At 44.1% G+C, this 25,876-nt stretch overlaps 1 protein-coding gene across 1 annotated transcript in view; it reads right to left on the bottom strand.

The window, feature by feature from the left end:
- The window catches only part of LRRC1 (leucine rich repeat containing 1), a 579,559-nt gene that overhangs the window by 372,236 nt on the left and 181,447 nt on the right, over positions 1–25,876 (bottom strand). Inside the window, exon 2 of the mRNA XM_085610853.1 lies at positions 1,265–1,382. Within this exon, the coding sequence (XP_085466979.1) occupies positions 1,265–1,382 (118 nt within the window). The remainder of the gene's footprint in view (positions 1–1,264; positions 1,383–25,876) is intronic.

Raw genomic sequence — 25,876 nt, 5'->3', positions numbered from 1 at the left:
CTTTCCATCTCTGGGCTGGCTTGATGAATGCTGCATTCATGCCAATGCCTTGGGAAAGCAACAATCACGGCCCCAGTCAGGCCATGCAAACCTGTAGGATTATGGAAGGACGCAGCAGTAAGAGATGATTCGCCGTTTCCAACGGTGGAAGACTGTAAAACGGAGTCTTCAAGTTAAGCTCACACATTCAGCGGTTGTGTTGAGCTCCCTCACACCAAGCTGAAGATCACACCTGTTGAGGAAGGCTAGAGCCAGGACTCTGACTAGAGATCTCTTCTACAGCGCATCTGGTTGAATGAAGGAGATTCTACAAATAGGAGACCAGTGCTCCAGACTTTGGGTGGAAAATTCAGGGCTCGAGTCGGGGTACCACGCGGGTGGACGTCGTCCCCCCCACTTATTTTACCGGGGGCTCCATAACTGGAGCAAATGGAGCCACACATTCCCTCTTTGGCTTCTCTGGGGCGAGATCGGAGCTCATTCAGAACGCTGCTCACGCGCTGGCTTCTCTGATACAATCGCATCTAATGGGTGAGCGAGGGCAGGCAATGAGTCTGATGGTGCAAACCCCCTTTCATGACGTCACTTCCTGTCGTGACGTCTGCGTCCCCCCACTTCTTTTCTAGGACTTGTGCCCTGGTTGAAATGGAAAATATATTCTCTCCAAACACCGGCTTGTACTATACTTTTCAAGCAATATTTCTTTGTTTAAGAGGCTTTGGTGTTACACTAATAATTGTACTCTTATTTTTTAGCAATGATGTCACTTCCTGTGACAATCCATAGCAGCAGTCTTGTTGAGTTTCTTCCTCTGACACAATCAATATACAAATTAAATTTAAAAAAGGTGCATGGTATAATCTAGCTACAAAAGGAAGTTTGTGATTGCCTTGAATATTTTCAAATACACTCCTAAAAAGATGAAACCATGAAAAACACAAACAAAGAATTACTGCTGTGCGTTTCCAAGTTGTGCGGTCAGCAAAACATGCTTTGCTCTTTATTCCGAGTTCATGCAAGTGCTCAAGATACCAAAAAGAAGAGTACAGATCCCTTCTGCGCAGCACAATGCATCATGGTACAGCCCCAAACATTTCTTAGGCTACGATGCTGGTCATGATCCTTTGCTATACTGTACCTGGATTGCCAAATGAAGGGAATAGTCAAGTAATACAATTGCACTGCAAAACAAAGCTCTCTGAAACAGCCGAACAATGCCACCTGTCCCACACCAACTACAACTACCATGCACAGCATTGCTTACCATTTCGAGATACGTCCAGTTCTACGAGCTGCATGAAATTTGCTATTTCTGAAGGTAGGCGCTGAATTTCGTTATCGCTTAGACCAAGTTTCCGTAATCTGACGAGCTGGAAAAAGGGCTGAAAAAAAATAAGGACGGTGTTACAACTTGCATTAGCACAACAGCAATTACAAAACACAGACCACACAAGTAGAGTCCATCGGGGAGATGTCTAAACACGATGGCAAGATGGCTGCCGTGGCATTATTTTGGGGTGTTCCTAGTCTCAACTTGATTGCACAGACGAAAATGTCTCTTAGTGTAAAACACAACAAATCTCCCCAAGTAAGTTTTATAAAACAGAAGAGTGACAACAATTATTGACCACGCTGAATTGAACAAGAGTGTGAGCCTTCGAAAAACCTCACGAGCATGCAGCACTTCAGCTTTTCAGGATTTTTGGCAGGCATTTCCGAAAGAACCTGATGGTTGTGGGAGGGCTTAGCAACAAACACTGAATGGCTTCCAGTGTGCTGGGTACTTTCTAATATATCCGTGAACAAACGCACCTTCGTTTTTGGGTCTCTCCATTGGTAGTTGTAGTTGAGCAGTCAACCTTACTTAGACTAGGTGTAGTGAAGGTCGCTCTCAAACAACAAAGGATGCAACGTGACACCTCCTCCTCCCACAATGTCGGCACCTACACTCAGACATTTTGTTTTCTAGGAAAGAAGTCTTTGTTTTACCCTTCGATAAATAGTACAATTAATGTGAGAACTACAAGTGCCTGGAACTTAGACAGCCCCTGAGATATGATTCACTCACACTTCAGATACCATCCATACTTGGAATGGGTCTATAGTTTAAGGGTTTCTCTGGCATCAGGATAAATCACATTCTGGTTACACAGCTTCTCAACAGGCCATTTGTTCCACAGCGTATCCCAGGATGTCATATGAACACTTTTTTTGTTTTTGTTTTTTTTGTTAGGCACAGGGAGATTAAGTGATTTGCCCAGAATCACAGGAGGTTTAGCGTTGTTACCGAGACTCAAAACCAGTTCCCCCAGGTCCGAGGTCGAGCGCCCTAACCGTTAGGCCAACTCCTCTTCCCAAACAAAGAGGCTTCTGCCACTGCTGCAGTGTTCTGTGTCAAAATGTAAAAGCCGAAAGTGTTTCTTGATACAGTCTGCCCAGATATACAAAAAGTTTGTCATGATGGTCACTGCAGGGCCACAAGGGGGTATTAAGCCCAGATTGGTGGAAGGCAAGATGCTCAAAAGGCACTGAAACGTTGTTAGCTTCAATCTTTCATCTTGGCTACGACTTCCCCACTGTGTCTCAGCTGGTTGCAATATGGACATGGTCTACAACTAGGGTAAGGGTGGGAAGGCAGGTTTGCCTTGCGGTCTAGTTTTTAGGTCGAGCCTAGCGCAGCGCGCATGCACTTCTCTAGGAGATGACCTTTTGGAATCGGTCTGCACTTATCTAACACTCGTGGCTGTGGCGGCATCCACCTTTTGGCGAGCAAGCAGCGGCACGCATGGGGGTATCCGTTTCTAATTATCGTTGCCGCGCTTGTTTACATATGCCTGTCTCTGGTTTTGGCGCTCGGGTTGCGGGTGGCAAATGGCTCCTCCGGCGGAGCAGCTCGCGCCAATCTCCGTCACCTGACCACAGCTCTGTAAACATTTCAGACACATGACATCACCAACGGATTAGTTCAAGCTCATGACATCGCCAACAAATTAAATAAAGCTGCGCCTGCGCGGGCCATGACCAGGATTGTGTTACCGTGTATTTAGGGTGCAGGGCGCACATCTTCAGGGCACAGAAAACAACTGGTTTTTAAGTAATGCAAATACACAGGGCAGGGTGCTCTTCAAAAGTGTAAAACACCACTTAACCTTGCTGGGGACACTGGTTTTCTCGTGGTGTAGCGCTTCACCACAGAATCTCTGTTCTAAAGCACGTCCCTCCACCAATCTAGACCTTACTGGCCCTCCTTTCCCTGGACTAAACCACGAAGAGCGCTCCCTGCCACCCTCGCTTTTTATTCAATAATGATTTGTTCCTCTACTGTAAAACGCTTGCCCTGCCCTTACAATCTACACACTTCTGAGTTGTTCCCCCATGTACAGCGCTTTGTGTCCCTTTGCTCTTTTTATACTATACTGACTCGTCGCTATATAGTATGTGTAGCGCCTTGTGTCCCATTCCACAAATTCAACACAGCTCCACAGTTCTCAAGCCGTCAGCCACATCCAACTAACACACGAAAAAAGCCTACCAACACTGCAAAAATCAATCGGACTCCATTGCTAGATCACCCGCAATTTCCTGCTATTTTTACAAGGCCCCAGCTAGCACAGGGAGAACACGCCAAACCCCGACCACTGCTCCCTCATCCAACGGTCGGTCGCCCCGGACTTCACGCCACATCCCCTTTCCAGAGCATCATGCCCCCCCCTTAAATCAGCTCCTTTCAATACACTAAAAAACCGTCTACTTTGCTAGCTCAATAATCCCTGCACAAACCATACCGTCCTCTCAATCCGAACATCAGCATGTCACCACATTCCAGGCATCTTCACATATGAAGAGCACTCTGCACATTCAACTAGGTTCCCTAAGTCCAAGGCTGACTGTAAGTCTGTTGGTCTTCGAGAGTAGAGATACGAGAGTAGAGATATCTATATATGTTTTTGCATTTTTTTTTAACCATATTTGCATGTTTTTTCAGTGTCCTTCCTCCTGTGTATTCATTTGCTTCATGGCTAAACACTGTGGTAAATAATTTAATTACCGGGACTTAATTTGATACAGAAAAATAATAAAAATAGCTCAGTAAAATAAGAGGCAAAATCCGTGATATTAGAGGTTCGGAATGGGCTTTATTCCAATGGACGATTCGAATCGTTGACTCCAGGTTCCATCACCACGGAGGTTCAGGAAGTGAAGTACATACTTTATTGATAAGTAATCACTTTTATACAATAGGCATTACAGTGAAGCAAATGCAGGAGGCGTAACAATTGATAGTAGAGATAGAACATACATGCGTAGCAAAAGTGGGCGTAACTGGGTGTAACTAAAGAACGTCATCAGGTATGATGTCATAATAGGGTGGTTCCATGAAAGAATTTCGCAATGTCAGCAGAAATACTTGGCAGAAATGCGCGCGCAGCAGCATGACGTATGATTGACGTGCGACTAGGGGGTGAAGGGGATTTGACATTTAACTCTACATGTGGCGACAGATGTCTGGAGGGTCAAGTCAACCTAATCCCAAATCATATCTAACATCCTATGTTTAAAGAACTATGTTATCCAAAAGAGAGGTCTCTTAGAGTAGAATCTTATTCTATACTGACTATACTGACTGTTAGTGCGTGTACAAGCGTCTAAGTGTCTACACTAGATGCGAGGGCAGAAGTCTTCCATAATAATAGGGCTATGAATTACTTGCATAAAGACAGAGAAGCCGGGCCTTTGCTCGGTAACTGGAAGAATGTTTACTTAAACTACTAGACAGGAATGCATTGGGCAGGGAGCGGAGCAGATAATTTCGAAGGTGAAATACAGTTTTTGGCAGGCAACAAGCTGATGTCAGGCACCGTTAGCTGCACAGAGAATGAGGACAAAGTTCATGGATACAGATGCAGGCTCAGACTGGAGCTTTCAGAGGCAGAAGGCAAGAAAAGCTTGATGATAGAATCAGGGCCTACTTGCCTGGACTGAAAAATAGCATAAGTGAACCATATAAAGCCGGTGGCCTTTCATACTTAGGAATGGAATATCCGGCCCATTCATGGCGGATCTGAAAGAGGACGTGTTGACGGTGGACGCACATGTGTTTGCGTCTTCATAACTGGAACTGGAGGGAACATACATGTACTTATGATTCATACATGAAACCGTTGGGGTCCAAGATAGGGGACATAACTGATCAGAAAAATCCATATTTCCACATTCCCTCCTTGTCCCCTACTTGCCCGTTAAGAGATATCAATCTTCATCAATCCGTTGATCTGTTCATATAGCATCATTTGTTCTTCTTTTTTCTTCTGGGACGAACGAAATCTTGGTGGTGGAATACACGATGTGGCACACAGACCACAGATCGCTGGTCCACATTGTAGACATAGACAGCAACTGAATAGTATGAGAAAGCCAATACCTAGGAAGGATAGGACCTTCCATCCAAAGGTAGATAATACACTCCAAAACCAACCGGACCAAGTCCAGGTGCCTGGATTCTGGTGTATCTGGCTTACAATCTTATGAAGGCGGGTTATGGCTTTATATACAGATGGCGAATTTTCTGGTATGAAAATGCAACAACTTGATCCGATGACCCTACAAGCTCCGCCCCTATCGGCCAGGATGACGTCAAGGACAAGACGATTTTGAAGCACAACAATCCGCATAGCAGACTGCTCTTCTGTTAAATTGCCTAAGGCGGAAATAGTTTCGTTCACTACTGCTTCAAGGGTTCTAGTTAATCTACGTATCAGCTTACTATTAGTAACGGTACCTATATAGGGAAAGAGACCTTTATTGAAATCTGTGTATTTTTCCCATGCTGTTTCAGTGTAATCGACTATTGGGAGATCTCTCCTTTCTCTATTGTGTACTAAATGAGTATTTCTGTGATAATCAGGAGGAGCTAGGAAAACAGGTGGCAAAAGGAATCCGATGTAGCAGGTACCATCCCAATCTAGAGGCAGACGTATATATGCCGTCTGACCACATATAAAATAGGAATGGCGGGAAGCTCTAAATGTCGACTTGCCTTGATCACTAAATTCTATTACAGTGGTGCATCTACTATGGCCCATATGTATGGAACCATTCTTCCTTACACATAATTCACCTTTTACTGGAAATACTGACATGGCGGGCAAAATTGGAGTAGCTTCGGATTCGACATTCAAGATCAAGAGATTAAGCGTAAAATTACCTAATCCATATACTTCATTTTCTAGATCAGTTCCTGTTCTTTTGGGAAGTCCCTCCTTGTTGGGGTGGCAGACTTTAAGTAAAGCTAAGTTCAAATTTCCCCATACCCAGTTGTCTTGATAAACTGCAGAATTCGAATCTAGGGAATTGATTAAACTAAACCATGCTCCACAGGAGCCGTTGTGTGTGAACGGGTATGGAAAGAGAGGTAGAATTCCTTTATAATTCTGATAGGGAGGGAGTCGGCCACATATCCAACAATTTGTAGCATTGCTAACCTGATGGGAATGATGTAACATACTAATAAAAGTGTTATTGCGCAGCGCAAATCTATATGACAATTCATGCGGAGGTAATTCACTAAAAGAATGTTCAGCAGTAACATTATAAATATGTCTAGAAATAGGATAACATATGTGCAACAATATACTTGCAGTAATTATTAAAAGACTTAGGAAAAACAGAATTAATAACGTCACTGTGCAATGACTACGCAGTGATTTACAGTACGCATGTCGTTTCAGCTTTATCCTTTTGTTTCTTTCTCTGTACAGGTCTAAGGGATACATGTCAGAGACAAATTCGACCGCTTCACCTTGGAGAGGACTTAAACAATCAAATTGCCTGACTGGTTAGACCTGAGTTTTAGTTTATATAGTTCACGACTATTTAATTCAGCCAAAGGAAGTTTAGAGTCACTCGGGGAAGACACGCAAGGTGTGTCGTTTACATCTGATGGTAGTCCATGAAATTTCTTGATATGACTTGAATGTATCCAGCCTTTTCGACCTTCGATCTTTACGGCTGTCCTCGTCGTTAGCAATACGAGCTGAGGCGACCTCCACCTAGGATCCAGCTGAGACTTCCGATCAAAGTTCCTCACTAAGACCAAATCTCCTGGAATTACGTCATGGGGTTTCACCTCAGTGTTGTCGGGAAAAGCTGCAGCTACCTGTGAACAACAAGATTGTAGTGCAGACATCAAGGAAGCCAAGTAATCTGTCAGCATATTACAGTCAATATCAGTTATTTTGCGTGGTATAGGCGTCCCCCACATATTTGGTGGTCTACCGAAGATCACCTCATAAGGGGATAGCCCTGTTCGAGAGTGTGCTACCATTCTCATGTAAAAGAGTGCAACGGGTAAAGCTACTACCCAGTCGACACCTTTCTCTCTACAAATTTTGGACAATCTAATTTTCAGGGTCTGATTATGTCTTTCCACGAGACCTGCTGCCTCGGGGTGTCGGACACAGTGAAACTTCCACTGATAACCTAACAAAAGTGAAACGTGTTTCATTAGTTCGGATGAGAACGGCTGGCCGTTATCTGAGTAGACAACACGTGGTAAACCGTACCGTGGGAAGAATTCTCGAACTAACTGTTTGGCAGTAGTCGGGGCAGTGTAATCTGAAACCGGGTATGCCTCGGTCCAACGGGAAAGAGCACAGACAACTACGAGAACATATTTGAATCCTCGACATCGTTCCATCTGGATATAATCCATCTGGAGGACTTCAAAAGGGTGATCAGGAGGCTGAAATCCACCCTGTTCTACAGGAATGCTTTTTCCTGGGTTAAACTGATAACAGATCATACAGGTACGGACGTTTTGTTTAGCTGCTGCTCGTAAATGTTTGTTGAACCAAATGTGTTGGATGCTGTCTAGCATAGCTTTTTCTCCTAGATGTGCTGGACTATGTATAGTGTTAATAACGACTTGGACCATTGAATCAGGAAGGAACCACACAGATTTTTCCTTCGTCATCCATCCTTGATCCGTTTGGATCCCTCCTAATTCAGTCCATTTCTTTATTTCATCTGGAGTAGCATGTGTCTGTATGTCGATTACGTCAAGAGCGGGATCCTTAACCATCATGCAATGTGTTGGTGTCGGGACTATTGTCTTTGTCATGTCGGATGTTTGAGCAGTCTGTTTAGCTGTTCTGTCAGCTAGATCATTGCCTTGAGAAATGATATCAGTAACTTTCGTATGAGCTTTACATTTCATAATTGATATTGCAGTGGGTAGATGTATTGCATCTAATAAGGCATGAATAAGGGGTCCGTGCTGAATGTGGGCACCATGAGAAGTTAAATAACCTCTCTCTCGCCACAGCACGCCAAAGTCATGTACAACTCCGAATGCATAACGTGAATCAGTGTATATGTTGACTTTTTTATTTGTGGCTTGAATACAGGCTTGTGTCAGAGCGATGAGCTCTGCTGCTTGAGCGGACAAGGTATTTATACAATTTGTTTCAATGATTTCAGCGTCTGTTGTGACTGCATAAGCGGCCACTAACTCTCCTGTACCTGTTCTCATACATGAACCATCTACATACAACGTCAGGTCTGGGTCTGACAATGGAACGTCTGTCAAATCTTGTCTGGGTTTCGTCGTGATAGTGATAACTTCAATACAATCATGTGCAAGTGGGTCTGTTCCATTTACAGGTAACAGTGTGGCAGGATTCAATGTACTACAACGTCTGATTTCTATATGTGGCTGAAACAATGTTAATTCGTAACCGGTGAGTCGTGCTATAGTCAAGTGTTGTGTTTGTGTGCGGTTCAAAAGAACCTCTACTGCATGTGGTACTTGTACTGTCAATGGATGTCCTAATACTATGGCATCGCTTTGTCTGATTGCTAAAGCTGTTGCTGCCACTGATTTTAGGCATGCAGGCAAAGCCTGAGCTACGGGATCTAATGTACTAGAAAAATAAGCACATGGTTTGTGTGATCCTGCTTGTTCCTGTGTGAGTACTGACAAGGCAGTACCTTCGCGTTCTGTAACAAAGAGTGTAAACTGTTTATTGTAACATGGTGTTGCTAAAACAGGTGCTTGGCATAAGGCCTTCTTTAGGCCTTCAAAAGCTTGTGCATGTTCCTGAGTCCAAGGGAGGACAGTCGATGTGGCTGCCTCCTGTGTTGTCAATTGAATGAGTGGTTTTGCTAGAAATGCATACTGAGGGATCCACTGCCTACAATATGACGTGAGGCCTATGAAAGCCCGCACCTCCTTTTGTGTCTTGGGTATTGGCATATTTGCAATTAGCTGGATGCGATCTGGTGTAAGCTGCCTTCCCTCCTTGGACAGCGAGTGACCAAGGTAAACAACTCGCTGGACACAGAATTGCAGCTTAGAAGGGGACACCTTGTGCCCCTTTTCGGCCAAAAATTGTAATACCGTCAGTGATGCTTTCTCACATTCAGGTTAGTTTCTAGCGGTGATCAGCAGATCATCGACATATTGAAGCAGGGCAGTGTTGACTGGCATGTGGATACTGTCGAGTTCTCGTTTCAGTGCTTGGCTATAGATGCTGGGGCTTTCTGTAAATCCTTGAGGTGCGCGTGTGAATTTAAAGCTACGTCCATTTAAACTAAATCCGAACAAGTATTGGCTTTCCGGATCTATTGGGACGCTGAAAAAGGCATTCTTGAGATCAATTACAGTAAAGAATGTTGCTTCGGAATCAATAGCTGTCAGTAATGACGAGATATCTGGGACCACAGGGAATTGTGGCACAATGCATTTGTTCAATTCGCGCAGATCAATAACCAATCGATATACTGGCGGGGCCTTTGGATCTGTTCGTTTAAGAATCGGAATTATCGGGGAATTACATACATTGGAGTCTGTTTCCACAACCACTCCTTGGACAATGAGCTCGTCAATAATTTGCAGTAAAGCCACTACAGCATCTGGTGGTAACTTGTATTGTCGCATTCGTGGTAGTACCACTCCTGCCTTTAGTGTAACTCGATATGGTGTAATATTCATGCAACCCACATCAGTAGGGCCTTGTGCCCATAAATGTGTAGGTAAAGTCTGCAGTCGGGGATCCATGTCTCGAGACACATAGTGACCTTTGAAATCACGTAAAAACAATCTTACTCCTTCCGGAGAACAACATATTATAGCTCCTAGAGCTTTCAGTGTTTTTATACCGAACAAGTTTTCTGGACATGATTTAGTAAGCAGTAAATCTGTAGTTCGGGTCAAAGGTCCTATCGTAAGTGGAAGAGGCTGTGATACTTCATTAACAATAGGTTTTCCTGAAAAACCAAGGGAAATATTCTGTGAGCCTGAGAGGGGTGCCCCTGGAACTTCACTACGTTTTATAGTTGTTCGACTTGCCCCTGTATCAAGTAAAAATTTTCTATCTTGGCCTAATAGTTCACTATGTACATAAGGTCCTTCTTGGTCTACAGGGACCTCGATAAGGGGTAAGTCAACTTCCCTCTCTAGGCTGGTTCATGCGTATCGTTGATAATCAGGATAGTCATACTGTGCGGTCTGGTACAGCTGTCGTGTCGTTGTTTGTGTGGCAGCAACAGGCAGCGCTGGTGCAGCTGGCACAAACTGTATAGACTGTTGTGGAGCTGGCATGGACTGTGCATGCTGCGGTGCTCCTAGTTCATTCTGATCCTGTCTAGGTGGCCGTGGTCTTTCTTGTGTTTTACCTGTGGCGATATTACGCTTCAAGACTGGGCAATCGTGTATGTAATGACCTGGTTGTTTACAATAGTTGCATGTCCCTTTTACAGGTCCTGCTGAATCACCGGACTGTGTCGTACCCTTTTTATGACCTTCAGCTGGAACGGTCTGGGAGACTAGCATTTTCATTTTTGTGTCTTTCATGCGTTTCTGTTCATGTTCTTGTTCCTCTCTAATTCTATTGTAATGGTACTGTAACATTTGTAACATTTGTGATGGGGTATTACCTTGCCAGGTACTCTCGAATTTTAATACTCTATTCTTCACTTGGGGCAAGGAATTTTCAACTAATTTTGTCACAAACAGATGTGGGTATGACTCGCTACTTGCTTTTATACCACTATTTATACCAAAACATTTTTCGAATCGGGCATAGAAATCACTAGTGTCTTCATCTTGCTTTTGTTTACAGGCTGAGATTGCACCCCAGTCTTCCTTTTTCGTGGTTAATAAACGTGGCAGTACCTGTACTAGTAAACCTGGTAGTGCTTTAGTTTTATCCCCAAGCCCCGAACCTGGACCTCGGGCCTTTTCTTCATTTTCTAATGCTGTCCAGTCTATCTTTTGGTCTCCCACCTCCCACTCTTTTTCCTTGAGTTTTTCATAAATACCAGCAGGCATTAATACCTTTAATATTGTCATAATGTCGGGATAGGTATACTCTCCCATGAGTAACATGTCTTTAATTTCTCGGTGAAAACCCGCTGGGTCTTTGTCATGACTGGGTACCACTTTCTTCATTTCTAACAATTCTATTTTTGATATCGGCGTATATACATATACACGTTTAAACTGATTGTCCTCGCCCTTTATTGGGTGTACTTCTCGTAAGGGATTCTGTCTGTCCATGTAATACGTCGTTCTTTCCTTGATGGGCAGTGAGACATGTTCTGGACATACAAAAAGAATGTACTGCTTTCTTGATTCTAGTATTTCTCTAATTAACTTAGTACCTGAACCTCTCCATCTATTCGTGAGTAATTCAGTCAATATATCAGGTAAAGGACCAGGATCGGAATGTTGGCTTTTATAAAGTATAAGAAGTTGTTGAATCATATAAATCCCAGCTAAACGCTGTTCATCTGGGGTGAGGTTCAAAAATGTGTGTGCTACTGTATCATCACCATATTTTCCGGGACTGTCAACCCAATGAACGGCTGACCTGGCTAATTCTTGTTCATCCATAGAATCGAGTAAATGATAACCCCTTCGTTCTCGGAGTAATTTGTCAGCGGCTTGGAACGAATGCTCGGGGGACCTTATATTTATTATAGGTGTTTGGAAATTCCTGTTATTATCTGGACATATCGGACGTATCGGGTCAGTGAAACATCTAGTACTATTACAAGATCTTCCTCTACCTACATAGGCTATGGTTTCTGACTGTCCTGTGGGCAGTCCTGATCCTTCCTCCTCCTCATTTTGTTCAAACTGATCTACCGCTAATCTCTCTTCGTGTAGGCGTTCTATTTCTTTACGGATCTTTCGGCACATGGCTATTATACATTTTTGCCTATCATGTCTCCCTTCTGATATATTCTGGCTCCATCTGGTAAGGGTTTGCATTATTTCCGGATCTACCCCCGGTCGGTCTTGATTTCTGATTACACAATTTATGAGGAAACGTAACAGTTCCCCCTGTATCTCCACTTTCTGGTATTCCATAGCTCTGTTAATACATTCAGAATCTCGCCCTGTTTGGACAAAATGATATATGTTGTCTAGATGCATAGTCATTCCTGGTAGCTTTCCTAAATACACCGCAGCTCGTCTGATACGTAATGATGCCAGGATCATTTCGTCCTCTTTTCCGGGCACAGGGTCATATCTACAATCTACAAGAAGTTCCTTAAGCGTGCGGGAATTTATGAGTTTGGGGGTACGTGGATGTGCTGATTCTTGAAAAGTAAGTTTATTTATTCTGGGTGGCGTAGAAAAAATGTTGGTAGCACCTCCGGTAGCCCCGTCTGGGTTATCGGGCGTGAAAGGATTCGTTGAACGCGATACAGCAACTATAGGTGTGGACACAGCTGTAGAAGCAGCTGTAGGAACAGATGTGGAAACAGATGTGCTTGCCGGAACTTGTGTCAGGATTTGATGCTGTAGGGATACAGATACAGGATCTTGGCGTTGAACCTCCCCAGCAGACGGTCTATGTGGGGCGGGGTTAGCATACTCGGGAGCTGCTTCATCTAAATATGAGGAAAGAAAAACATCTTCTGCTGTTCTAGGATGCCCCTTAGGATGCATTTTTATTGGGAACAATGGGGGTGGCAAGTCTTTTGGTATCTCCGGAGTAGCCTTAGGTAATCCCTCGGCCAGAAGGGGATACATACCATTCATAAGGGCATTTCTTTGTCTGTCTACTTGTTCTGATTTCACTCGTGTACCTTCTTCAATTAATAGATTTTCTCGGACTTTATTTGAATTTTCCTTACTCTTCTCTTCCTGTCTACGTGCTTTTTCTGTACGTCTATACGATTCTTTACGCCATAATTCAATGGCGTCTTTCTGTGATTGTCTAGCTTTCCTTTTCCATAATTCTTCCTCTACTTTCACGATGCAATCTGCATCCCAGGTCCCAGCTGCGGGCCACCTCTGACTTTCTGGTAATTCCTTAGTGTAGTCTACCCATAGATCAAGAAATAATATGGCGTCTAGGCCATGTTTATGATACATGAAGTACCCTGGAGTGTCCCTAGGAGGAATGGGAACAGCTTCTTCGAGTACCCCTTTTCTAGTTGTGATCTGTCTTAGTTTCGAAAAGAGCGGCATATTGAGAACTGATCTGATACTTGGTCTTGAACAAACTTAATACAATAAACACAATAATGAACAGTCATTCACACCACAATATGCAGGACGTATTAACACATTTAACATTTAACGTTTTAAACGAGCAACAATGATGATGACGATCTAAGAAAACTTAATCACAAAACATAATCCTCGGCATTAACTGAATTATTCTGAATTTATATACTTGATATACTAGATATACTGCTAAACAGTACAGATACACTGCTAAAACAGTGCAGACCGGATTTGTGTACCCAAACCCGTCTGGACCGGCACAACTTATGTGCACGCCAGAACGCCTCCCCAGCAATGGTACTCACCGGGTAGCTCGGAACGGAAGGCCTCGGAACGGAACTGAACTGAACAGGACTGGACTCGACTCGAAAACTTCGGAAACTTCGGAACATCGGAAACCTCGGAACTTCGGAACTTGGTGGGCCTCTGTATACCTCGGATCTTGCTCTCTCAGCTAGGCTCTGGTCGGGATACTTCGCACTTCTCACCGCCTCGTCTGGGTGTTGATCGCAGCCTCAGTCGCCCCCGCTTGACCGGAGGGAGATACAGGAAATCCTGCTGGTACGCGTTGTTGTCCGTCCAGCTGTGGCAGGAGACCGGGCCTGCAACGCACCGCCGGCGCGTGAGATGAGAAAGTGTCCCTGTTCGGGCGCCATTCATGTGGTAAATAATTTAATTACCGGGACTTAATTTGATACAGAAAAATAATAAAAATAGCTCAGTAAAATAAGAGGCAAAATCCGTGATATTAGAGGTTCGGAATGGGCTTTATTCCAATGGACGATTCGAATCGTTGACTCCAGGTTCCATCACCACGGAGGTTCAGGAAGTGAAGTACATACTTTATTGATAAGTAATCACTTTTATACAATAGGCATTACAGTGAAGCAAATGCAGGAGGCGTAACAATTGATAGTAGAGATAGAACATACATGCGTAGCAAAAGTGGGCGTAACTGGGTGTAACTAAAGAACGTCATCAGGTATGATGTCATAATAGGGTGGTTCCATGAAAGAATTTCGCAATGTCAGCAGAAATACTTGGCAGAAATGCGCGCGCAGCAGCATGACGTATGATTGACTTGCGACTAGGGGGTGAAGGGGATTTGACATTTAACTCTACATGTGGCGACAGATGTCTGGAGGGTCAAGTCAACCTAATCCCAAATCATATCTAACATCCTATGTTTAAAGAACTATGTTATCCAAAAGAGAGGTCTCTTAGAGTAGAATCTTATTCTATACTGACTATACTGACTGTTAGTGCGTGTACAAGCGTCTAAGTGTCTACACTAGATGCGAGGGCAGAAGTCTTCCATAATAATAGGGCTATGAATTACTTGCATAAAGACAGAGAAGCCGGGCCTTTGCTCGGTAACTGGAAGAATGTTTACTTAAACTACTAGACAGGAATGCATTGGGCAGGGAGCGGAGCAGATAATTTCGAAGGTGAAATACAGTTTTTGGAGGCAACAAGCTGATGTCAGGCACCGTTAGCTGCACAGAGAATGAGGACAAAGTTCATGGATACAGATGCAGGCTCAGACTGGAGCTTTCAGAGGCAGAAGGCAAGAAAAGCTTGATGATAGAATCAGGGCCTACTTGCCTGGACTGAAAAATAGCATAAGTGAACCATATAAAGCCGGTGGCCTTTCATACTTAGGAATGGAATATCCGGCCCATTCATGGCGGATCTGAAAGAGGACGTGTTGACGGTGGACGCACATGTGTTTGCGTCTTCATAACTGGAACTGGAGGGAACATACATGTACTTATGATTCATACATGAAACCGTTGGGGTCCAAGATAGGGGACATAACTGATCAGAAAAATCCATATTTCCACAACACTTAAAAGGTCCCAAAGGCGAGACCTATTGGCTATGCCAATGCTTGTTCTGCTTTGGCTTAGGAATGCTTGTAGCAAACCAGCACTTTAGCAAGTCGGAAGCATACAACTACAACATCGAGGAGCACTCTTCATTCCAAAAAAGTCTCCAAGTTCTCATTCTTCTATCTACTAGGTGAAGTAGTATAGTATTTCTTAATTTCCAGTGGAATATAGTCAGAGGTCAAGGTCTCTATTAAAGTGCTTTGTTTCTATTACATACGACCAGTAATCCACAAGAGCCATTATTACAGATCCTTGCACACCAACTATGAAAATTAGCATAGGTTAAAAGGAATGCTTAAGTCGACCCCCAATCAAGCCATCTCAAAAATAACTTTGCAGAGGACTAGCTGGATATGTCAAGCATATATATATGCACATATTTAGATAGTCAGATATAGCTATCTCTTGATACATCTAGAGGGAGATGCATCTAGAGGGAGATGCATCTAGAGGGAGATGCATCTAGAGGGAGATGCATCTAGAGGGAGATGCATCTAGAGGGAGATGCATCTAGAGGGAGATGCATCTAGAGGGAGATGCATCTAGAGGGAGATGCATCTAGAGGGAGATGCATCTAGAGGGAGATGCATCTAGAGGGAGATGCATCTAGAGGGAGATGCATCTAGAGGGAGATGCATCTAGAGGGAGATGCATCTAGAGGGAGATGCATCTAGAGGGAGATGCATCTAGAGGGAGATGCATCTAGAGGGAGATGCATCTAGAGGGAGATGCATCTAGAGGGAGATGCATCTAGAGGGAGATGCATCTAGAGGGAGATGCATCTAGAGGCAGATCCATCTAGAGGCAGATCCATCTAGAGGCAGATCCATCTAGAGGCAGATCCATCTAGAGGCAGATCCATCTAGAGGCAGATCCATCTAGAGGCAGATCCATCTAGAGGCAGATCCATCTAGAGGCAGATCCATCTAGAGGCAGATCCATCTAGAGGCAGATCCATCTAGAGGCAGATCCATCTAGAGGCAGATCCATCTAGAGGCAGATCCATCTAGAGGCAGATCCATCTAGAGGCAGATCCATCTAGAGGCAGATCCATCTAGAGGCAGATCCATCTAGAGGCAGATCCATCTAGAGGCAGATCCATCTAGAGGCAGATCCATCTAGAGGCGGATCCATCTAGATGGATGGAGATCGAGATTAGATAGCGATAGCTAGATAGAGATAGATGTAATTAGATAGAGATAGATCTTGCTAGATAGAGATGGATCTATCTAGATAGCGATAGAGACAGACAGAAGACAGACAGGCCTGCGGGTTACTTCTGAGCCTGGCTGGACTAGTGAGACACATAGTATTCCCGTGCTGCACGGTCTACAATGCAGATGGGGAGCACATAAATATATCCCACTGCTGTACGTGGATATAACTGGACTATGGTCAGGTTATAGCTCCTGTTTGTGTGCAAATCTGCAGCAACATTAAAAAAAAAAAAAAGTGCAAGCTCCAGCACATCTTTTTATAATGCCCCCGGGTGGCCGAATCCTGGGGACATGAAGGAGGGGGGCTTATAGAGCCCCTATGTCAGGATAATAAAAAGCCCCAAGGACCACCCACCTCCCCAGGGCTATAAACAATAAAAAATACAGGGGGCCCCCTCTGCACCCCCGCTACCCTGGGGACTGCCACCACCACGGGGCAATTAATACTGTTACTCCAGGGACCGCCACCTCACTGGGGCAATTAAGACTGTAAATGTGGTGAGGCCACAAGGCCTCCCCAGATGACCCGGGGACCGCCACCTCCCTGGGGCACTTCAGAAAAGGAATGCAGAGTGGCCTGCCCGCCCCCCTCGCTGCCACGGGGACTGCTAACTCCCCGGAGATATAAACAATATCTCCTGTTAACTTCAGTAAGACCCACACAGCAGGATTACGAAGAGGCCTTAGGAGGACACGCCCCCTTTATCCACCACTCTGCAAACGCAGCTCGTGGTGCACTACTGGTTGGGAGATAAATTCCACTTTACTCCTGAGGAACCTTCGAGGCCAAGAAGCCATCCTGGAACCTCCTGTAAGTCCTTCACAGCAGGATTTCTGAGAGCTGGTTGGAGGCCCCGCCTCCTTTCTCCACAAGTCTGCAAATGCGAATTCTAGTAAAAAAAACAAAAAATTCACAAAAAAAACACAAAGGTTGCAGGGATGTTATAGTTCGGAATTAGCATTTAAAAACCTTCGAAATTCACAGAAAAAAAATAAAATAAAAATAAATAAATCAAAGGTTACAGGGATGTTAGAGTTGGGGCCGGATTTCACTCATACAAAACCAGTGAAATTTGGCAGTTATAGCTACCTGAGCTAACTAACTTACGCCCACGCAATGCACTGCTGTGCTGCTATCAGTGGAGGACTGCAATGACCTTATGTGGAGTTCAATAAGGTATAATGGGACCGGTAATATTGAAAGTGCTCATTGAGGAATGAATGGGTTTAACGTCATTTAGAACTGCCGGTCAGCTAATTTGCAGACATTTTGAAAAACTTTTTGAACTCTGGGGCAGAGAAGGAGCCACAAATTTTGGTAACGAAAGGCAGCACCCGCTGCGGATTTCAGCCGTGGTTTAGTGCATTGTTTGTGGACAAAGGTAAACAGGGAAGGGATCCTGGTGTTGCAGTCCCTGGTAAATCCAGTCCGTCGTATTAAAAGCAATTCTATAACGGAGGAAACAAGTAATATGGTTCAGTATGCCAGTGAAAACAACATTATTTATGTGCCTGTATTTTTGCCGTGAAGGCTGCACTTTAACACATACTGGTAGGGTGTGAAACAGTGGGGTGAAGTAGTATTTGAACAGACAGTAACAAAAGATAAAGTGCGTTTTCCAATACCAAAATGGTGATTCACATTGAGAAAGGCAGTTAATCTGCCTAAACCCATCTCTCTAAATTGCTGGGTCGCCGGAGGCCCATCACAATAAAGATATGGACTAGACACTGCAGACTTTGTGTGAGTGCCTTCTTCTTTTCTGGAGGTGGGATGGGTGTCGATAAGTGGAGATATATATATATTGATTTACATCCACACAAATCCCACCTATGCTTAAAGACTTTGCTGTAGAAATGTCAAAATACTTTGTCCCTTTCTATCTCTGAGTGGATGGCACTGGGCTAATCCTACACCTAAAGACTGATAGAAAAGCATACATTTGAGGTGAGCAAATTTAGAGTGTCGCTGGTGTTGAGTGCTCTATACTGAAGCTGCTTTCCACCTAAACTTGAGAACTACCCAGAGTTCTCTGCTTCTTTTTTTGCATATATATATATATATATATATATATATATATATATATATACACACATACACATACACACACATACATACACTATGATTTTTTGTTTTGTTTTACAATATCCTGGAAGACAGCTGAACCTGGCCAGATGTCTGAAGAGGACTAGCAAAAATTATTACAGTGTAAATATTCTACACCGAGTTTGCCAAAGGGGGTGACCATCAAAGTTAGTGAGATTTTATGGAGGAATATTCCTTACTGCAGGCTACAACAGTGAACACCCTTCAATCAATCAATCAGACAATCTATAAAAGGCCGTCTAATCACCCCGGGAGATATCGAGGTGCTGAGTTCTTGTAGGTCTTAGTCGAAAAGCGAAGTCTCGAGACCCTTTCTGAAGTCCGGCAGGGAAGGTGCGGTTCGGATGTGAAGTGGGAGGTCGCTCCAGGACTTGGTGGCAAGGTAAGAAAAGGAACAACCACTTCTGCGTCATCTGTGGCTGCGAGGGAGGTGGGGGAGGGAGGCAGAGTGCAGTTGTCTGGCGGGTTTGGTGGGAGGTCAGGTTGTGTTGGAGGTATGCAGGTCAGAGTACCCCACTCATACCTTTGAGACTAGATCTAGGTCTAGAGCCCATTTCAGAACTGCTAGCGGCTCGACCTCTCCTGTATTGGAGAAGGCTCTGGACAGTACCTGAGCTTGATGATTACAGAGCTGAGTTTTCTGCAGTTTGGGGGCGGTTGAAGAGCAAAAATATACCCTGGTTATCCCACATTAAAGCTGTTGCATACCAAATAGGTTTGCCCCAATTATGGGAGACCCCAGAGGAGAGTTGTCCAGCGGTGCGGAGAACTGAGCTGCTGGCCTCCCTGAGACAGTATAATTTAAGTTTGCTGTACTGTTCGTCAACTATGGGTAGGTTGTCTATAGAATTTCTGCAGGTAAAACTTGTGCCCAGGAGGGAGGAATTTCTGGATTTAATACAACCTCCCATGGCAAGAAAACTATACACACAATTAAGACATGGCTGTGTGCCGATTGGGGCATTGACGTGCAAATGGGCTGGACGAGAAGAGGGAATCTGCCCAGCTTGTAACAACAGCAAAGAAAATATGGTCCATGTTTTATTCTTCTGCCCTGCCTATAGTGCAATACGAAGATCCTGGTTGGCACCATTGTGTAGAAATTTGGGCCTAAAACAATGCGCTCAAGCCTGTAGAATTTTAAGATATGATACTTCACCTCCCATTGTGTTCTCTGTTTCTCGTTTTCTATATGGTGTAGAAGGTCTACTTTGACTAATTGTGTTAAATTGTGATTAATTGCAATGATTGTCATCCCTCATTTGATAACTTATTGTTTAATAATTTTTTAACTAAGGTTCTCAACTATTTATGTATTTTATCTTGTATGTACATATTTTATCTGTGCTTTTATGGTCTCTGACCGAATAAAGTTATCATACTATATACAAATATAATATATATATATATATATATATATATATATATATATATATATATATATATATATATATATATATATATATATATTTATTTATTAACTGAAAAAACCATAGGTTTCAGGGGTGTTATAGTTAGCTGGACTTCTCACTTATACAAAACCATTGAAATTCCCCCGTTATAGTTAGTTCAGCTAACTATAACTTGCGCGCCCGCAATGCACTGCTGATGACGTCACATATTACATCACTCATGACATGGTCAGTGACATCACTCTTGACATCACTGATGACATCTCAAATGACATCACTGATGACATCATCCAGTGAATGTGTGTTTTTCTGAAAATTAAATATGTTTTATATATGTATATCTCAAGGTCAATGGAAGAATAAATGGGTATATAAGTGTCTAAATGGATGATATGTTTTTGAAAAATTGATTGTGTAACTGACTGATTAAGTGTATCATAGTGAATACATGGGTTAGTGAGTAATGTTTAAATATGTAAATATCTGTATCAGTCTCTCACTTTGTGTATAAGTGGCTGCATGGGTTGGTGAGTAGCTACATGGGTGTCTATATAGGTTATTAGTTGGTTTTTTGAATATCAGTATGAGTGTCTGCATGGTTCGGTGGGGGGGTATTACGTAGTGCATAGGTGCATGAATGAGTGACTCACTGTTTGTATGTGTTGAAGACAGCATGTGTGCAGGACTGTATGGGTGGATGAGTGTGTGTATGGGTGTGTTAGTGAGTGAATGACTGTCTCAATAGTGTCTTTATGAGTAACTACATATGTTTTAAACTAGTATATGTGACTATTGGTGTATATAAGTGAGTATATGTGAGAGTTTGAAAGAGTTCCTGTATGAATAAGTATGTGTTTCTATAAGTGATTGTTTAAAAGACTAAGTATGTGTAAGTTTCCGTAGAAGTAAGTGTGGTGGTGTGTATATAACTGTATATGCAAGTAAATGTATGTTTGATTCTTTATTAGCATGAGTGACAATGTGTGTGAGTAACTATGGATGAGTGGCATTGTGTAACAGGATGTATAGGTGTATGAGTACATATGAGTGAGTGAGTACATGTATGAGTGACTGTATAGGACTGTTGGTGAATGAGTGGATGTGTATGTGGATCTTAGAATTACTGAAGAGGTTGTTGTAACTGGTATTGGTATGTCCATTGTTTTGAAAATTTTAGTCTCTATTTTTGAATGTGTGTATCAAAGGTTATATTAGGGTGAGAGGAGGTCTGCCACTCTATCACAAGGATGATGTCATCAGTGATGTCATTTGAGATGTCATTTGAGATGTCATTTGAGATGTCATTTGAGATGTCATTTGATATGTCATTTGAGATGTCATGAGTGATGTCATGAGTGATGTCATGAGTGATGTCATGAGTGATGTAATATGTGACGTCATCAGCAGTGCATTGCGGGGTCGCGAGTTATAGTTAGCTGAACTAACTATACCGGGGGAATTTCAATGGTTTTGTACAAGTGAAAAGTCCAGCTAACTATAACACCCCTGAAACCTATGGTTTTTTCAGTGAATTTCTGAGGTTTTTTAAATGCTAATTCCTAACTATAACGTGCCTGAAACCTATGTTTTTTTCTGTGAATTTCAAAGGTTTTTTAAATGGTAATTTCTAACTATGCCTACAGAGAAAGGACATGTGAAGAAAGAAGAAAAAATGCAAAGAAAGAAAAAAAAGAAGTGCAGAAAGAAGCAACAGAAGTCCTCAAAGACGAAGAAAAGTGCAGGAAGAAGGATAACGTGCAGAAAGAACAAAAAGAAGAGCAGAAAGAAGCCTTGTTGCAAAATCATCCTGTACCCTCAACTTTTTCAGACAGATACTGGTGGTAACTGAGTCTGACTAACCAGTCCTAGAGCCAGTGCTATGTTAAAAGACACTTAGAATACAGTGAAAACACCTACATACACTAGGGAACATTATGCGTTGGGGTCCCCCTGTGATTAGCATGACCTCCTCTGTAAGCCCCTAGTATATAATAGGGCATGGGGATTAAAACTACCTCTTAAAACAGGCCACAGGGCGTTTTTGCACACGTTAACTCAGGCCCCGTCCCCTCCCTTCACCACTGTGTAAACACGCCCTGTGTCCGTTTTTAGTTGGGAGATTAAGTTCATTTAAATCCTGAGGGTCCCTAGGGTCCAACTAGCCCACTAGGTACCTCCAGTAAGTGCCACAGAGCTGCGTTGCAGAGAGGTGTAAAAAGTGGCACAGCCTGGACCACCTCTCTGCAATGCAGCTCAGTGGCGCTTACTGGAAGCACTTGGTGGGCTAGTTAGCCCCAGGGGCCCTCAGTATTGAAGGGAAATTATATCCCCAATTTAAAACGTGCCATAGTGCGTGTTTGCACACGTCACCTCAGGCCCCGTCCCCTCCCTTCACCACTGTGTAAACGCGCCCTGTGGCTGTTCTAATTTGAGACATTAAGTCCCCTTGAATCCTAAGGGTCCCTAGGGTCAAACTAGACCACTAGGTACCTCCAGTAAGCGCCACAGAGCTGCGTTGCAGAGAGGTGTAAAAAGGGGCTTGGCCTCAGAACACCTGTCTGCAGCGCAGCTCCCTAGCGCATACTGGAGATGCCTGTTGGGCTAGTTGGCCCTCAGGGACCCTCAGTATTGAAGTGGAATTAATTCTCCAACTTACAATTCGCCAGGGGGCGCGTTTACAGAGTGCTGCAAGGAGGGGGCGTGGCCTCCGGCACGATGCTTTTATTTATTTACATTTTTTAAGAAGGGGGGCTGTGTGGTTCCCCTTCTTATTCTAATTTATTGGCCCTGATGACCCCATCCCCCAGGGCCTGTCTCCTAATTATATTTTTTTGACCCCAATCCCCAGGGCCGGCCACTGTTTTTTATTATTTAAAAAAAATATATATTTATAGACACACCTAGGACATGCTGGACAAACCGTACGTACCTATCACCATGACGATTTGCGTGATATTCATTAAAAGGCGACTATGCATACAATGAATCCATGTGGAATGTATTTACACCACTAGTGAAGCTCTGACATGTCTGATGCCCTACCGTGCCTAGTCCCGGTAGACACCCTTGCCGTTTATTTATACAAACATGGGTGGCTATTGACGGGCACATTTAATACACATGCACACCAAGCCATTCAAAGGGGATTCGACAAAAATTCGACCAAAACTATGCAAGAAACCCCCCTCACGGTTAATAAAACACACATCCACTGCCGGATGTGTAATACTTTTTATTTTACTCTCTGGAAAGGGGACGAACATCACTTGAGAGTCACAGCGCGCTCCTGGCAGAGCCCAATGCTGTGTTACACCCACCATTGCCTGCTGAGTGCCACACACCTCTGTGTTGTATTCCACCAGCTAGTGCATATGCTATGAAACTCTCTAGCCCATGTGCACTGTAACACCACCCCGTGAATATGTCATGCCACACTTGTCTTCGCACGGGTTATATTGCCCCATCTAAAGTGCCTTCCTCGATGCCTATGTTATAACACACAGTGCTATGCCATACATATTTCAATCTGGGATCCATATCTTTGTCACAGTGCATATGCAACGTTACACTCCCCAGCACATATTTTATATTACAACTTTAGAGACTAGTTAGGTTACACAACACTGCCCTGTGCATATTACACTCCAAGGCGCATATCGCATAGCACGCGCTAGTGCCTGTTCTATCTCGCGCTCTCCAATGAATCTGTCATTGCGCACAATGTATTGCATATTATTATTTCACGCCCGGTTCATCTTATATCACACTTTTTGGTGCATAGTTTATACCATACACTATATCTAGTTTTCATTTTCAATCGTGCTCTCAGGACTATGTTCTATATAACACTGTGTTCACCTACCCTTTTCACGGGCATTACATTTTGCGATAAGGGATGGAGGGTCAGGGGGTGTTTCTGCCAAGTGAGTCCGGAGTCACAGTCACAAACGTCCTCTTCTTCCTGAATAAAAGTGAGATTATGCTGCATACTTGTTCATATTTTAAGTAGTTCGCACAGACACACATTTTAAAAACAATCAAGTTCCTAATACCCGCCTTCTCTGAACAGTTAGCTTGCTGCCCCACCCCCCTCCTCCCTATCCTCTGTTGTGTGAATCCATGGACTAGCCTCCTCCCTCCTGCCATGCATGGTCTGATGTGCTGCCACTGCCCTCAATTTAGTATGATGTACCAGTCCACTCCTCCTGCCCTCCATTGCCCAATTCTATGCCCCATCATTGACCTCCTGCTTAAACTCTGTGCTTAGCTTGCTGCCCCTATTCTCCTTACCCCTGCCCTCCGATGTCTTTGTGCATGCCCCTGCTCCATCCTTTTTGCCCACCATGTTCCATGGACCTGCCACTCCTATCTACTCTGAGTGTTCTGTTGAGCTGCCACTCCCCTCCCACCTGCCTAGCTTTGTCAGATGACTGTAACCTGTCCCTGCCACCTTCACCCTGCCTGTCCACATGCCATGCCCCTATCCTCTTCCTCCTGTCCTACATGGTCCATTGTACTGCCACACCCTTCTGCCCTCCCTGGTCTGTTGTGCTGCAACTGCTCCTCCTGCCTGCCCCGTGCGGTCTGTTGTGAGGCCCCTTCCCCTGAACTTTGTCTGTGCACAGGTCCTGACCCTCCCTTCTATCCTCCATCGTCTTTTGTGCATGCCCCTGCACCCTCCTTCTTGCCCATCATAGCCATTGTGCTGCCACTAACCCTCCCACTTGCCATGCATGGTCTTCTGTGCTGCCATGGCCCCTCCCACCTTCCCTGTGTGGTCAGTTAGATGCCCCTGACCCCCTCCCACCTTCCCTCCATGGTCTGTGTGTATGCCATCACAGTCTCACTGTTGCTCTTCATGGTGTGTCTTGCTTCTAGTGCCCATCCTGCCTGACCTCCATGGCTATCTTGCTGCTCCTGCCCTGCCCCCTTGCCCCCAGCCCTCTGTTTACATGTGCAGACCCCTACTCCCTCCCTCATGGCTTGTCTGTTCCATTGTAATGCCCCTGATCCGTCCCTCCTGCCCTTTATGGTCTGTTATGCTGCAGCTTTCTCTCCTGTCTGTCCATTATGGTCAGCTAGCTACCATTGCCTCTTGCCCCTCTGTTCTCTGTTGTCCATGTGCATGGTCCTGTCCCCTCCCTTTTGCTTTCTTTGGATTGTTGTGCTGCACTCCCGGCCCACATGCCCTGTGTGGTGTATTGTGCTGCTGCAAACCCTGATGCCTGCCCTGCAGGGTCAGTTTGGTGCACCTCTCCATGTCCCTCCTGTCCTCTGTTATCCGAGTCCATGTCCCTACCCCATTTCCTTCCATGATCCAATGTACCATACTTGCGAACATTTTGAACTTGGTAAGAGGGAGATTTTGAAAAAAAACTGGGGTATTGATTTTCCCCTTTGAGTTACATTGAAAAAGAGGAGATTGTAGACAGGAGACAAATCAAATAAAGCCCATTTGAGCTTAAAAACATTGGACGTTTCCTGGCTGAATCGGGTCTGTTGGCATGTATGGTTGTACTACCATTGCCTCTTCCTTCTGCCCACAATGGTCTATTACATTGCCATAGCCTCTCTTGCAAGTCTTGTATTGTTGGTTTGTTGCCCCTGCCCCCCTTTCCACTGCCCTCCATAGTCTGTCGTGCTGCCACGGCCCTTCCTGCCTGCTCACTGTGGTTACATTGTTGCCTTTGCACCCTCCTACCTGCCTTCAATTTTCATTGTCCGTG

Source organism: Triturus cristatus, chromosome 6 (assembly GCF_964204655.1).
Source record: "Triturus cristatus chromosome 6, aTriCri1.1, whole genome shotgun sequence".
NCBI lineage: Eukaryota > Metazoa > Chordata > Amphibia > Caudata > Salamandridae > Triturus > Triturus cristatus.
The sequence above is the reverse complement of the archived record's forward strand: the minus strand, read 5'-3'. Positions and strand labels throughout refer to the sequence as shown.